A 15,731-nucleotide genomic window follows, 5' to 3' on the forward strand; every position below is an offset into this window, starting at 1 on the left:
TCGCGAGAGAGAAGGCAATGGAAAATTCGTATTCCATTTGTTATTAGACACTAACAACTCATCTTGGTTTTTCAAGATCTAATGTTTACAACCTTCCAATATTTTTCTAAAAGATATATATTATGAAGAAATACAGAGGCACTCACGTTCCTAGAGTTTAAAAACGAACATAAAACTACTCGTTCGAGATAGATAAGCCTGACTTTAATTATTCTTCGCTTGGAAACGAAAATATTTACGATAGTTTTATTATCTTACGACTTAAAATCGATCGAAAATAGATTAAAGCGTTTTACTCGATTTATATTTTGCATTCGTCGTATATCCGGTTATTCGTTGGTAAAAAAAAGTCTATACTTTCGAAGATAATAATACAATTATGGATTTATTTATTAATTATTGTATTATTATTTATTATAAATATGATACAATCTGTTAATTGTTCATGACACATATATACGTCATTTTTGAAAGATAATTTTTTGGTAATGTGATAAATACATGTGTCATGCTGAAAAAAATGCAATTCCTGATGTAACTTTGAACCATATATGCAATTAACAAGTTAATTTATTATATTCATTTATATTATAATATTATTTATATTTATTTAATGTTTAATTTATTTTAATGTACCAGGGTAAATAATATAAATTAGTTTATATATCAAATATATCTGAATTATATGTATATTTTAGTATAATTATGATTACCTGTACTACGTAGCTAATTCTAAGCTAATTTGTCTAGGATCTGGTCCATCTTAGGCAGCTTTTATTTCGCAAGTACCTTGAGTCTGTCCATTAAAGCAGGTCAAGCGCATCGTTTTATACTATCGAGTTCCGAAACTTCGAACTAGCCTCGTGCTTATTAACTATTGTATATGAAGGTATTGTTTGAAGTAGGTATTGTACCATCGGTTAAAATAAATCGAGAAAAAGGGAAAATTAGTTTTCTTTAAAACACTGCATAAAATTTACCATAAGTTTTCTTACAAGGGCACGGCAATCAAGTGCAACCTCTGATTTTTTCAAATTTTACACACCCTATATCCTGTACCTCATTGTACCCTTTAAAAATTGATTGTGACCAACCATTTGCGAAAAAACGGAGCTAGAAATTTTACAAAAATTCTTATGTTTTTTAAGTTCAACCCATCATCAATCGGGCAATGTGTGAAATAAAAATTAAGCACGTCGTTTATTTCTATACTTAATGAGTTTCATAACTTTGAGAATAATATTCCTATTGCCATGGCTGTCGAGTTCAAACTAACATCGAAGACGCATATATAACAATGCATGTAAAAATAACATATTTTAAGATTAAAAAGTTGCAGTTCTTTTTGCACGCATGTATTGTTGAAGATATTCAAGAAACAGTATTGTCTAAATAAAATCTAAATAAACATCCTTATCGTTCGAATTATTGCATTAAACCGAATGCTAACCGAAAGTAACCTGTTTGAGTTGCTGCATCAAATTAAGTGGTGACCGGAAGTAACCTCTCGAAGGCGAAGGGTTAATACGGTTATAACGAATCTAATTCGTGACCAGTCTAAAAGACAAAAAAGAAATTAGATTTGGAAAGTTGTCTCGAAGTCACGTTTCGCATTAATCATCGATCTCTTATGCAAAAGATATCTTCTGCTTCTACTTCTCCTTCCTTTTTTTATTTTACTTTCTTAGAACACGATTTAATAGATGTATTATTTACATTTAACGAGATGTGATTATGATCGAGACAATAAAAAAATAACTAGAAAAACCGATAAGATACGAGAACGATATCATCTTTGACGCACGTTCTTATCTTATATCGGATAATGAAAGAACAAGACGATTTCATCTTCCTTTTAGACACGTTATGAATAAGTGTGAGAGAGAGAGAGAGAGAGAGAGAGAGAGAGAGAGAGAGAGAGAAACGTGCTTCCGATTCGACAAGTATCATCGCTATGACGCACAAGATTTAATCTAACAGATTCTCTCTCATTCTCTTCTTCCCTTCTCTCTCTCTCTCTCTCTCTCTCGTTCTTGCATAGATGTTTGGAGATATTCCGATAAATCGATAAATTCATCGAGCTTAATCGATCTTACGAAAGATTCCTTAAGCATAATACGATTTATGTCTTTTCAGTTTTGATTTCTTATATTGATAGCTTCTTTCAACTAAATATTTACTTTACCTACGTATGAGCATGAATATATACAGTAAGAGTCATAAATTCCTAGATGATTTTTACAATCAATTACGTACTCTCTTCTTCGTAATGTTAATAGAGCTTAATTTCTTTTTTTTTCAGATTGCAAAAAGGTTTATTTTACAAGAGCGTATTCGTAAATTTGTGCTATCTGTGTGTTGGCCATTGAGAAAATTGCGAAGCGTAAAAATTTGAAAAAAAAACATGTTTATTAATTTTTTTGTTTAATTATTATATAAATTATTATTTATATAATAATAATATATAGATATGTATTTTTCATATTCGATAAATTATTTAACGAGATATTTTTCCCCTCCTCCCTCCCCGTTATTTAAAATTTCCATAATGGAGAATGTGTTGAACGAGAGAAAGAAAAAGAAAGAAAGAGAGAGAGAGAGAGAGAGAGAGAGAGAGAGAGAGAAGGGAGAAAGAAAAATAGATTAAAAAAAAAAAAGCATCTCTCTTCGTGCAGACTCATGGTAAACTCCATGAAATACCACGACAAAATTAGCAGGCAACCAAAATAATTTAGCGGCCGACTCTTGAAAGCGCGTGACCCTGAATTTCTATCGTTCATTTATCCGACAACACTTTTTTCGATTTTTTTAAAATGTAATTAAATTACTTCTAATTACAACATATATACGTATCGATTATCAAATCGATCGATTGAACAAATATAGAATTTTCAAACAGATAAACTAAAACTATACAACAAGTGGAAACTTGTTGCTAGAACAAAACCAAAATTATTGTAATTGTAAGTAATTTTAATCTACGTAAAATAATAAAAATAAAAATAATAATAATAATAATAATCTCACATCTGTTAGTACAATTAAGTACTATAATTACACATTCAATACTCTAATAAGTATAATAACGCATATGTAATTGAATTAATTAATTATAATCGTAATTACGTAATCAATGTAATAATTAATTTTCCGACATAGAGAAGTATACATATATATAAAAATACAGATTTTTAAAAAGTTAAAAATATTTAATAACACGACTTTAATGTTCCATGAAATTATAGTAAAAAATTAACATAATTATAACTTTTTTAGTTGCTCTATTCTGAAAAGGGTGAAAGGGCAAAAGAGGGAAAATTTCCACGGTCCCTGACGTGCGCCACTTTTCTCTCACTCTCTTTCTCTCTCTTCTCTCTCTCTCTCTCTCTCTCTCTCTCTCTATCTATCTATCCATCTATCTATCTATTCCGTCCTGTCCTTCTCCTGTCCTCCTCCACCCACCCTCTTTACCACCCCCCTTGTTCGGGTCACGTCGCGTGCGCAACGCCAGAGTTCGACGATCAGTCGGCGCGAGACGCTCAAAGCGCTAAGATCGCATTCCGCGATCGAGATCGCGATCTCGATCTTTCATTCTTTTTACTTTATTTCGTGAGAGTTCATCGACTTTTTATAGGATTTTTGTGTGTCTCTAACACTAGTATTATACGATCTCATTGGACAAAAAGAATAATATAAACAGAGAGACATACATACAAAAAGAGATAAAAAGAAACAAAGCTACGTTAAAATCACGGCTGATAAATTTAAGTTTAAAACTCGTGAAATGGTGATAGGTGAGTCCAATTTATTTTCATTTAATTATGTTTGTCTTCTTTTTTTTATCTAATTCGAAAGAACAAAAAAAAATTATAAAATATTGTCAATCTCTTTTAAATAAAAAAAAATTAGTGATTTCAATGTACCATCGATTTGTTTGTATATTTATTTTAAATTAATTCACTTATATTGATTTCATCAAATCTCTCTTTGTTTTATATTATTTTATTTTATTTTTTAAATTTAATTTATAAAATAGTTATAAAATAATAAAAAAATATAAATAAAAATATTATTTAACGTAATGGCAAAATGATGGAAATCGCAGTGACGATAGAAATGAAAAATGATCTTTAACTAATGTAAGACGATCAATTGCCAATGTCGATAAGAACAATACGATGAATGTGTGTATATGTATGGATCTTAAAGTCTATACGAGGCCAAGGTTCCGATCGAATCTCTTCTCTCTGTCTCTGTCTCTCTTTCTGAACTGCAACTATGAGATACTATTTCTAAAAGACTCTACGTCTATCACATTCTAATGATCAATCTTAAAGCGAACAACCAACAATTAGCGATGACTTATCAATTGATTTATCTCGATCAAAGTCACTCGAAATTTAAATCAAAGAACGTTAAAAACATGTGATACATATGTTTCATCTTGTTTTATTGATACTTTGCAAGTTTTACTAATAAAGTACAAGTATTTAAATATATATTCGTGTGTGTGTATGTGTGTAGTACCGAATATACAATATCGAAAGTTCTGCCAAGCTGTAAATAATGAAAATGATCCCAAACATATGTACGTCTCTTTGATCACACTCACATATTTCTATAGTAAACGTTCTTTGTTCTTTCAAGTTTAATCGCATTAAAAATCGAATCACTCTCGTATCTTTCCTTTTCATCTATTTAAAATGTCTACAATTTATACATAATTAATAAAAGATTTTTAAACAAATTTTTTCTTAGTTAATTTCAATAGAATTAAATTGGTTTATTTTAAACATTTTAATTTTGTTACTATCCTTCAATTAAGAATATTCTTAATTAATATAAAATAACTAAACAATTACAAATAATGTAATTTAATAATTTAAATAAAAATATATTTTTTTGTTTACGTGTCATTTTTTAGAAATAAATTTTCAATTTATATAGATTATGTTCATACATTATATGTTACTATTCATTCACACATTTTTGTTATATAATTTGCATACGTACGTGATATAAATTCATTTATATTTATGAAAGTGATTAAGAAGAAGAGTAAATCATAGTTGACAGATGAATGATACCATTCATTGATCAAGAATCGAAATTTGGAGAAAGGCAGAATCGTTTTGACATGCGCCATTTATACGCAGATAAATGTACATATACATATATATATATATATATGTATATATATGTATGTATATCTGTATAATATATGTAGGATAGTCTGACATATGTATGGTGTGATCACGTCAGAGTTATCTTAAATTAATGAGCGCCTACTTGGCTTAGGGGAAAGAGAACATTGTTCCTTTAATCGTACTTATTCTATTTTCTACCTACTTTCCATTTAACGGGAAACATATTTATTTATATTTATATACAATACGATTTTATATTGATTTAAATATGTTATTAGGAAAAGGAATATTTATATTTTAGTTTAATATTTATCATCTTAAATTTGGAGATATTTTTTTATTTAAATTTAAAGTTTCCTAGAAAGATCTCATTTACAATGTTTCTTAGAAAAATAAACTAAATTATTACGATTAGTTCTTGTCATTGTTTCACGAGCTGAAAATAATTTGTATTTAAATAAAAAATAGACCCGTTCAGAAATATTCGAATAGAGGGTTAAATATTATTTTCTATTATATACTATTTATATATAAATGTATTTTAATATTGTTATTATATAATATAATTATTTTAATATAATATTATAAATTAAAATTTATATAAAAATTTTAATATATTTAACATTTTAATTATGTTATTAGAAAAGAAAATAATTTATTTATATATTTAATATTTAAGTATTTATAATAAATCAATCAAATATAAATATATCTCGTTTTAAATAAAGAAAGATCCAAAATTTTCAATCAAATCTAATTCTATTTTATTTTTTATTTTTGTTTAGGATCTCTGCCTAACATATCACTGACCATGCCGTCGGGAAGGAAAATCCCACGAGTCTGCAGGTAAGAAAAACTTTTCTTTCAATATTTTATTCGATTATATAAGAGATCTAATAATATATATATATATATATATATATATATATATATATATATGTATATATACGATAACGAATCACAACTTTCCCTCCATCATCTCGATCGTAAAACGAATTTAGCGTACATACTTGGCCATCAATGACGTAACCGACACTGACGCAAATGACAATTGTTGTACGTCGTTCCTCCAAACGATCGATTCTATCCAAGAGACCACACATCTCTACATTCACACACACACAAACAAATTTATTTCATAAGCAAATTTTCTTTAATTTTCCATTTCAAAATTAATTTAATGAAAGAGCTAAAAAGTCCCAAGCTAATTTTATAAATGAGTTAGTCTTTCTTAACATTTTTTTAGAATCATTCTTGTTTCAATTGTAAAACTGTAAAAACCTAGCTCGTTAAATGGAGATCTAAAAAAAAAGTCTGGAAAAAAGGGTTATTGATTTTTAAAATTATCTAGGAACTTTCCACCCACTTAGAGATTTTCTAGCCACTCTATATTAGAAGAATGTATTTTTTTATTAAAAGATGAACTAGAAGTATCTGCAATTTGAAAAATTGATTATACTTTTCTCTAATTTTGTAAAGTAATTTTTTCTTTTAATTGTGAAACTGTAAGCTCAATTATAGACCTACAAAAATTTTGAAAGCTAATAATTGCATCTAATGTAAGAACATTTGCGTATTTTATATTTTTGATTTCCTTAACTTACTTTTATACACGACCCTTGAACGTCGCGACTTCTTCGTTAAAATTCTATTACGATCAATAAACCGTTAGAGACATCGGGAGAAATTAGATGAAGACTTTCCTCATCGATTTCATAATATCCTATATTTCATTTTTAACAAGAATACTTCAGTAAAAAGACGTGGACTAATCGAATTTAAGTAAGCTCAGCTAAATCCGTTTATTGTATAAACCCAATTCAATCCTAAACCATTCCTTCTATCTATTTATCTATCTGTCTGTCTATCTACCAATGACATTTCCGCAAGTTTATTGTTATGTAATTTGAAATAAGATGGATTTATATTACGAATAATAAATTTAAAAAATAAAGCAAAATTTCTATGACATCAAATGAATATTTTATACGATTCATATGAAAATAAATGGTGCAATTAGATAACAAGGGGTAAGTTATGATTGAATAAGTAGAAGTTTATCGTTCAACAATTTTTACGAATATAAGTGCAGAAATTTATCTCAATAAACATGTATAAACACGCATTTACATAGATATATCGAATATACATATGTAAATTCATAGATATATCAAACACGATGTTTTTCTTGCTATCCCTTTCCTAACCCTACCTCAATAATGTCTCGACCCTCTATAACTCAATCTTTCTTTCGTGCTCGGAATAAAATTGGTTGGGACATAAGTTACTTTCTTTTTTTTACGTCGAAAGTGTTACTAAAATAAAATATATGGGTTTCTATCTAATAAAAAAAATAAAATTGACTTTGAAACTTTCTATAAAATAAAAAATAAAAAATTTCCTAATATTTTCCCCTTAAAATTACATCTTATTTGCACAATTTTTCACAAGTATGCTTTTTTAGATATACCTTAGACTTGAAAAAAAAAATTAATAACTTACAATTAGTACATATTGTATATGCATATGAAGTAATAAAAATAATTTAAAAATAATAAAACAATTGTTAATTTACAAATATAAATGCATATACTTAAATATTTGAATCTAAAATAATATGGCGTCATAGAGGGTTAATTTTATCCAACCATAAATACTTGGCCAATGCGTTTTTATAAAAAAATAAAATTAAAAAAAAAACCAGAAACATGCACTCATATCAAATCCAACAAATCATTTTAATTTCTTATTTATATATTTTCAGCTTGACGGTTTACGACGTTGATTCTCGAGTATCACAAGTAGAAGAAAGTCCTGACCTGATCGATGGTACGTCTTCAAATGAAAACAGCAGTACCGAAAATTCATCCACGGGACATTCGCCATTGGATAGTCCCAGTGGTATTAGAGAAAGAATTAAACGAATGCAAGTAGAAGCTGAAATACGACGAGACGAATTTGCTAGGTTGCTCGAGGAACATGCTCAAGTCGTAAGAAAATTAAAAATGATGGAAGCGGAAGAACAACTTTCTTCGTCGACGCACGTAGATGGTACCGGAACTGGGACTGGTACTGGGACCGTCGTTGCTAGTACGCATGCGTGATTTCGCGCGATTCCGCACGATTCCGCCCGACTCAGCGCGATTCCACCAGATTCCGCGCGTCGAACTAAACAAAATCTCTTTTTATACTCACGATTATTATTAGATACATATATATTGCATATATATATATATATATATATATCTAGGAGATATATATGCGAATAATTCTCATTTTATTTTGAATTTTTTTCTTTCCTTTTTTATTTGATGCATTATGTTTCGTTTAGTTTTCTTTTGCATATTTTTATTTGAAATAAATATTATTTTTTATTTTACGGCGCACATAAAATATAAATAATAATTAATCGATTCTTGTACGAAAGTCAAATCATTGATGAGACGATTCTATAATCCACCGTTTCCATCTCGTTATCGTCAGTCGTAGAGAAAACGTATGATTATAATCTTCGTACCACGAAGTTGTGCTAGTAAAAATATTCACGGTATGTAAATCATTATATACGCGTCTTCTTTACGATTTTTTATTTTATTTTTCTCATTAATGGAAATAACTTTGATATAGTGTAAATTTGCATCGTAATAAAAAAAAAGAAAAAAGGGATTCTATTCAGTAAGAAAAAAGCAGTATGAAGGCAATTGTCGTTTTTATGGCAAGTCCTTAGAAGAAAAAAACTATATAAATTAGCGTAATAATTGTGACAATAATGAGTGATTACTTACGATGCGTAGTATAGAAAAAAAATAAATTTTAAAAAGTAATAAAAATATATATATATTCATATATTCACAGAGAGAATGAGAATGAGAATGAGTGAGAGAGAGAGAGTAGTTAGAATTTTTGAAGAAAAACTCCAATCCGTTAAAACGCGTAGTCTAACAAAGTGGAAACGGTTGGCCTAAGCGTAGTACAAATTTTTAAATTAGAAGAAAATCTTATAAAAAAAGAAAACAGAGGCTGATATAAAAAAAAAAAAAAAGAAAAAATGAATGAGTAAATATTTCTTCTATCGGTCGAGAATTAAGAAAATAAAAAACATTTAAAAGCGATTAGGGGTGGAAAAAATTGATAGAAGAAGAAAAGGATAAAAAAAAGATGTGTGCATCCGTGTATGTAGAATTTAAAAATGCGCAATACAACACTGCATATCTATGCATCTGCGGTATTTAGTAATGTAGAAAATTCAGTGTTCCAAAGTGTAAATTAGTTTTCTATATTGATATCTAATATATACATACGTAATATTATTAAGGCTGTTTACCATCACCCAAATATGAAGACATTTGTGACTTCAACGCTAAGTGCGGAAGAAAATGACCGTGCGTTAAAGGGAATCTTATTCCTTCACTCGATTCACGTCATCGAGACGCGTAATTTGAAAAACTGAACTGACAATGAAACATCAAATAATGTATGATGATCGTTCATTTTTACAAAAAAACTGGTACGAAGTCAATAAGTATTTCGTAAGGTAAATAAAACATACGATTTGTAGATAGACGTTGACGCTTTTACCATATTCAATTAACGTTACATGCATTATTTTTCTTTGAATATATCTACAAAAATTCATTACAAAGAAGTTCCCTTTTTTTAGGTGTTTTTAAGGAGTTACACCATGAATTCTCGTGGTCACAATTTTCATCCGATTTTGATGATCACAGGGTCATTCGTAAGATACAAGTGTTTTATTCAAGCTGATTTGTTTATATTTTCAAAGTAGAATAACAGATTTACTTGCGTAAAAATTATTCTTTAAAATTACATATTTTTTAAGCATGTCCTTTGTAAAAATAGAAGAAGGAACATTATTTTCAAAATATTAAATAACCAGCTCTGATAGAAAGTCTTGATTTTCGAATGAGTTTTTAATCATTAAAATTGCAGACAGAAAAAATTGTAGTGTAAACCCTTGTAAACACATAGAAAGAGAACATCCCTTACTTAATGAACTACAGGCCTATCGTTATGATTAGTTAACAGTTATGTATATGCAGTACTCTTGTACATACATATATATTTATTTGTATAACATATTTTGTACAGGATGAGGCATTTAAATTTGAAAAATCTAAACTAAATTATTTATGATTTTATGGAAAAAATTCTTACAACAAAATTACATTATTTAAAGAGGTATATTTAACATCAAAATAATTTTTTCTAATGCCCCACTCTATATGCATATATAATATAAATAATGTAAAATAATATTTTTGCGCGTAAAAAGAAAGAATAATTGAAAAGTGATAAGTATAAATATATAGGGTGTCTTGTAATTGGTGATACGCCTGTACTATTTCGCCTGTGGACATATATATTTCTTGGCATCCTGTATATATTTCGCTTACCTAATAATAAAATACAAAATAAAGAGTTGTCATTCATCCTGATTATCTGAATACGCATATATGTATGTATTATACAATACATGTATACGTGTCAAATCTATTATCTTCAGCTACAACATATATAGGTATTAATAAAAGTGTTTACGCGTTAGAAAACCTCAAGTCTAATAAAAAAGAAAAAAGGAATCCAATAAAAGTACAGAAATTAGACTACTCGCATCCAAGTAAAATCAACAAGATATAATTGCATGAAAAAAATTCTAATTAATAGTACAATATATTAAATAATATTTATTATTGCTCTATGATTATGTTACTGAAATTATAAATATTAATTGCAAAGTTGTAAGATTTGATAAAAATTTGTATCCTCTTATCGATTTGATCAAAAAAGCTTATGTTCTTTTTCTTTTCTATATAAGTAGATGAGAATACGTTTTATAATATATGAAGACAAATAACGGAAGATATCTATAAAAAAAAGAAAAATAAATAATGAGTAAAGTTATTTAATAAAATTCTATAATATAATTCAGTAAAGAAGCATGAACACCTGGAATTTAAGAAAGTGACATTGTAAGGCAATAATCTTCTGAAAATTTTGGAAAAAACTAGAGAATAAACTAAATAACAAGCATAAAAATAATTACACTACTATGTTATATATCTGTATATATATACATAGTAATTTAGTATTGTCATTTTCTTAATAATATAATAATTAAAAGAAAAGAAATATATGTATATATAAATACATACACATACTATCAATTTTCTAATGGAACTGTCATATTTTTAGGAAGTATATGAAAAATGTAATATCTCTCCTTTCGTTGATAATATTTAAATAAACCAAAAAACAAAATAAACACTACAAATATACCCATAATTTAAAATCTACTTTTTCTTTTTTTCTTTCTTTTCGTAATTATGATGAAACAAGACGACTACCAAAATGAAAGTAAAACACTCAACGTATTCATGTAAATTCATAACAAAGTAAAGCAAATTAAGATTAATGGTTTTTAAGAGAGATTAATCATTCTTAATAATTATTAATAATATTCTCTCTATATATGCAGTGTCACTTAAAATCGAGCATCATAATATTAACTACAATAGATTAAAACAAATGCATTTTAGTTTAAACAATCACTTAAGTGTTATTACAGTATTATAGTATTAGATACTATTAGATACTTATTATAGTATTAGGTACACCTTAAATGATTGTTAATTAATCGAAAGAAATATGTATTGTTATCTAAAAATACGAATTACAACAACTGCGTTCTATCCTTTTCGAAATCCACCATTACACTAGCATGGTGTCCTCTATGAGAATTCTTTTATTGAATGTTTTTTATCTAATTTTTCGAAGGTTGCGCATGCGTGCAACGGTAATAATATTCCTAATAAAGAATATTAAAGATTATAAAGTTCTGATTTTAGCATTTTTTGCATTCTAATGTAATTTATTTAGAAGTATAAAGATAAAAAAATAAAAAAAACTAGAAAGATTTTACGTTCGAAATCATCACTGCGCAGAAGCATTAAAATAATTTCATATAAATAAAAAAAGATGCTTAAATCAGAACGTTATAATCTTTAATTCTTTTTATTAGTAATATTATTTCCGTTGCACACATGTGCAGAACTTTTATAGCAGACAATAAGCCAATCTAACGGTGGATTTCGAAGAAGACGGTGCATTGAACTTATACTCTGTGCTTCTAGACTGCTATATAGATTTCGTTCCATTAATTAACAGATATTTAAGGTATCATATGTTTTACTGACATAAATATTCCTTCTATTTTTTGATCCATTTTTCCAAACTATTTTCTGGAAGATACTAAGCTTTGATATAAGATTCTATGTAATAGTTATGCAACATTGGTGTTTTAAAATAGACCATTATTCAAACTTTAATTTCAATTGCGTGAAATTCAATTACATTAATTCCCTTCCTATAATTGAACACTTTTTTGAGCAGGAAAAACCTTAGTCGTTTAGTCTTATTATATGTAAGATAAATATTACATTATTAAATTTATAAAAGAGATACTCTTTTTCTATTCTTTAAGCTTAATTCAAAACACAATTTAAAATATGTTTTATGTAAAGTCAATATTGTATATATTGTATATTTGAAAATATACTTATATTTTTTATTCATTTAAACAATGCATACATTATTTTCTATCACAGCATTCCAGTATAATTATTTTATACTTATTATTAGAGAGTTATTCATAATAATAAATTCACGCAAAACATTAAAAAAAAATTAATAACATTCTTAACTTTCTAATTTCCTTAAGTAGCATAATATATAAAAAATCATTTTAATCTTCCATGTTACTTAAGGTCAGCTCATATATCAATATATATATTCTTAAAAGTTTGTTAATGAATGCACTAATAATTTAAGCAAGAATCTCTCCTAATAAAATTAGGAGAATGATAATAGTTAAATTAGAAAACATAATAAACATATTATTTAATAATTCTAGATGTATCTGTATAAAATCTTGCTACTGATGAGCATATATATGTAGGTATACATTAAACATATCATTAACACCTTGCACTATGATTTAATGCGTGGAGTTATCTGCTACTATTGATGTTATATTTCATGCTCCTTATATTTGGCCTATAAGATTCGTTACGAGTAGAACCCGTGTTTTTTATATTTAGACTATGAAGCATATCATAAATCTCACATATTATTATAGTACAAGGGTCAATAAAACCTTTGCAAGATAGTAATGCAAAGAATAAAAGCAAGATTTTAATTATTTTTTTTAAATCTAACTAAACGCAGATGAATAAAAAAAAAGCAAAAATATATATTAATATCAATTATTTTCAATATTCACATTGTAAATGAGTATGTGCGTTTAAATTTAAATAGTTACAAGCTATTTCATAAATGTTTAATTAAATTATTTTGATTTTTATTTTAATATCAATTATCAATCATTTAAGTTTCTCGTGTTCTTTGGCGAGATGCTAATATCATTATTCTATGACTCAATTTAACATTATGATCTCGTAAATATCTTATCAAGTCAGCTTGTTTTTCAAGTAACTCTTCTAAATTCGAACCTCTATGATGATATCCAATTTCACCACTGCTCGCATAAGAATCTTGGGTGAAAGACGACAACCATTCCTCTCTTTTAACATCAGGTAAAGGGCGTAACCTATTAAATCTCATAACTCTTTCTGTGAAGAAAAAAAACATAGAAAATGACGAGATACACGAAAAAACGTATGGATATAATTTTAACCAATAAAATATAAAATATACTTACTAATATAATTCACATAAACTGGAACGATTATCATAAGCTCGAAAGTAGATAAGAGCATAATATAATTAATAGGTGTCAACCATTCGGATGCCCTGCAATATTCTTCGTAATTTACTTTATGCGTATGATGCAAAACTACAGCCAACAGCAAATAACATGTGTTCCATAGAGACGTTATAAAAAGGGGTGTTCTTATATGTTGATAAGTTGATTGATAAAAATCAAGATATCCCATAATTCTTAAAGTATGATGTCTAGCTTTTACAATATAATCTGCCACCATAACTGTCAGCCAGTAGAAACAATGAAGATACAAATATATGAAATAAGTGTCGCATTTGTTTTCTTCTTCTGGCCATAATGATATGAAAATAATACCAATTATTTCTAAGGCTACCTAAATAATTCAAAAATAGTAATAATCAATGCATCTCAAATATAATTTCAATGCAATTATATATTTTAAAAGAATGCTTGCCCCATAAAGAAGTGGTATTGACACAATAGGAATGGTGTTTAACTTTTGAAAGTTGTCTTCTTCTTGGGAAGTTAAAACAGGTTGAAGATATTCTTCGTCGTCCATATTTCTAGATACATCAAAGCAAACCCCAGACTAGATATAGACAACAAATACAAAGATATTATTAACTTAATTTTAACAACGTCATTCAAGAATAAGGTTATGTTTACGAATTTCTAACAACTTATTCAATCAAATATAATAAAATTAGAAAATAAACGATCAAATAAAAATAGAAAAAATATTTACTTATAACACATACAAAGGTTAGAACTGCATTAAACGAACTATTCCATTGACTGATGAAAATTTTTTTTTGAATTTATCACGATTAAATCACTAACTGTCCATTCGCGTATTAATATTTTCCATTCAGAAGAAATAAAAATGATTCATAATTAAAAAATATCTTTTACTTCAGCACATGTCTCATTTAAATGTATTTACGTATCTATGAGAGAGATATCGTTCCATACCCTATCTTAACGGTACAAAGTTTATTACTTACATACAAAGAGACAAGACGATCGCTATTAAACACGTGACGTAAGATCAAAATGGCGAATAAGAAAACGCGGCGCAAATATCGACCATTTGAATGTTTACACATCATTATTAGAAAAATAAATATTTACATATAAGCAAAGTGTACATATATATATAAAACTAATTTTATACAAATTTCAAAATTTATATTTATATATAAATAGAAAAAAGAATGTATATATAAATAATTATATTTAGATGTTTGTTTATAGATATGTAAATAAATACGTGTGTGGATTCAAAAGTTTTGAGTTTGTAAAAACAGTTTTTTTTCGGTAAAACATTTTTATATTAAAAAAATATATATTACGTAAAAATAATGTATACATAATCACTCAGCGATAGATTTAATATAAATATACATAGGAAATAGTAAAGTTCGATAATTTAGGATAAAAAAAATTTTTTTTCTAATTTTAATGTAATTTTAAACTGACTTTAATCTAAGCAATTAAAAGCATCCCTATATTATCGATATAACATTCTACCATTATTATCAATAAATGAACTATGAAATGAAACGGATATATGTTGCGGTGTGTCACAAAAGAAAAAGAGAAAGAGAGAGAGGGAGAGAAAAATAAAGAACGCGTGCGCAACCCTCGAACACGTGCCGAAGGAATGAGCTTTACCATGATTATTCTTCAAAAGGTTGCAGTAGTGCGCGCGCTTTCACATCCAAAAGGTGATATCCGTTGTTCCTTATCGTTATTTTGTCTCTTATTTGTATCTTAAAAATGTAAAGATTAAATTCCAAAGGAAAGTACGGAAGAAGTTCTGC

General features: G+C 27.3%; 2 protein-coding genes across 6 annotated transcripts; one reads left to right on the top strand and one right to left on the bottom strand.

Annotated features, from left to right (window-relative positions):
- The first annotated feature begins 3,504 nt into the window (after window positions 1–3,504).
- LOC107072568 (uncharacterized) lies at window positions 3,505–10,603 on the top strand. 2 transcript variants are annotated; one of them, XR_016176161.1, is made up of 4 exons: window positions 3,505–3,794; window positions 5,933–5,993; window positions 7,912–9,681; window positions 9,808–10,603. XR_016176161.1 is itself a non-coding variant. In XM_015332617.2 (3 exons), exons 1-3 carry the CDS (start codon window positions 3,785–3,787, stop codon window positions 8,249–8,251), a joined length of 411 nt encoding a protein of 136 aa, XP_015188103.1. In that variant the 5' UTR covers window positions 3,505–3,784; the 3' UTR covers window positions 8,252–10,603. The 2 variants fall into 2 exon arrangements, 1 of the variants encoding a protein (XP_015188103.1); XM_015332617.2 differs by having other exon boundaries at window positions 7,912–10,603.
- LOC107072553 (transmembrane protein 192) lies at window positions 9,107–15,724 on the bottom strand. Of its 4 annotated transcripts, none has more exons than XM_089171335.1 (4): window positions 15,583–15,724; window positions 14,363–14,497; window positions 13,885–14,281; window positions 9,107–13,795 (listed from the first exon to the last, which is right to left on the bottom strand). In XM_089171335.1, exons 1-4 carry the CDS (start codon window positions 15,583–15,585, stop codon window positions 13,551–13,553), a joined length of 780 nt encoding a protein of 259 aa, XP_089027461.1. In that variant the 5' UTR covers window positions 15,586–15,724; the 3' UTR covers window positions 9,107–13,550. The 4 variants fall into 4 exon arrangements, with proteins under 4 accessions (XP_089027461.1, XP_015188091.1, XP_015188075.1 ...); XM_015332605.2 differs by lacking the exon at window positions 15,583–15,724 and adding an exon at window positions 14,913–14,971; XM_015332589.2 differs by lacking the exon at window positions 15,583–15,724 and adding an exon at window positions 14,667–14,906.
- Window positions 15,725–15,731: the final 7 nt, after the last annotated feature.

The sequence above is a fragment of the Polistes dominula genome, unplaced genomic scaffold (assembly GCF_049000335.1).
Source record: "Polistes dominula isolate Pdom_NZ unplaced genomic scaffold, Pdom_raw_medaka contig_31, whole genome shotgun sequence".
In the NCBI taxonomy this organism is placed as follows: Eukaryota; Metazoa; Arthropoda; class Insecta; order Hymenoptera; family Vespidae; genus Polistes; species Polistes dominula.

Bases quoted from the DNA above. Each gene is read 5' to 3' on its own strand.
- LOC107072568 (XM_015332617.2), top strand. The intron at 5,994-7,911 runs GTAAGAAAAACT...ATATATTTTCAG, and splicing joins AAAATCCCACGAGTCTGCAG to CTTGACGGTTTACGACGTTG.
- LOC107072553 (XM_089171335.1), bottom strand. The intron at 14,282-14,362 runs GCAAGCATTCTT...TGAATTATTTAG, and splicing joins CAATACCACTTCTTTATGGG to GTAGCCTTAGAAATAATTGG. The intron at 13,796-13,884 runs GTAAGTATATTT...TTTTCTTCACAG, and splicing joins AGTTTATGTGAATTATATTA to AAAGAGTTATGAGATTTAAT.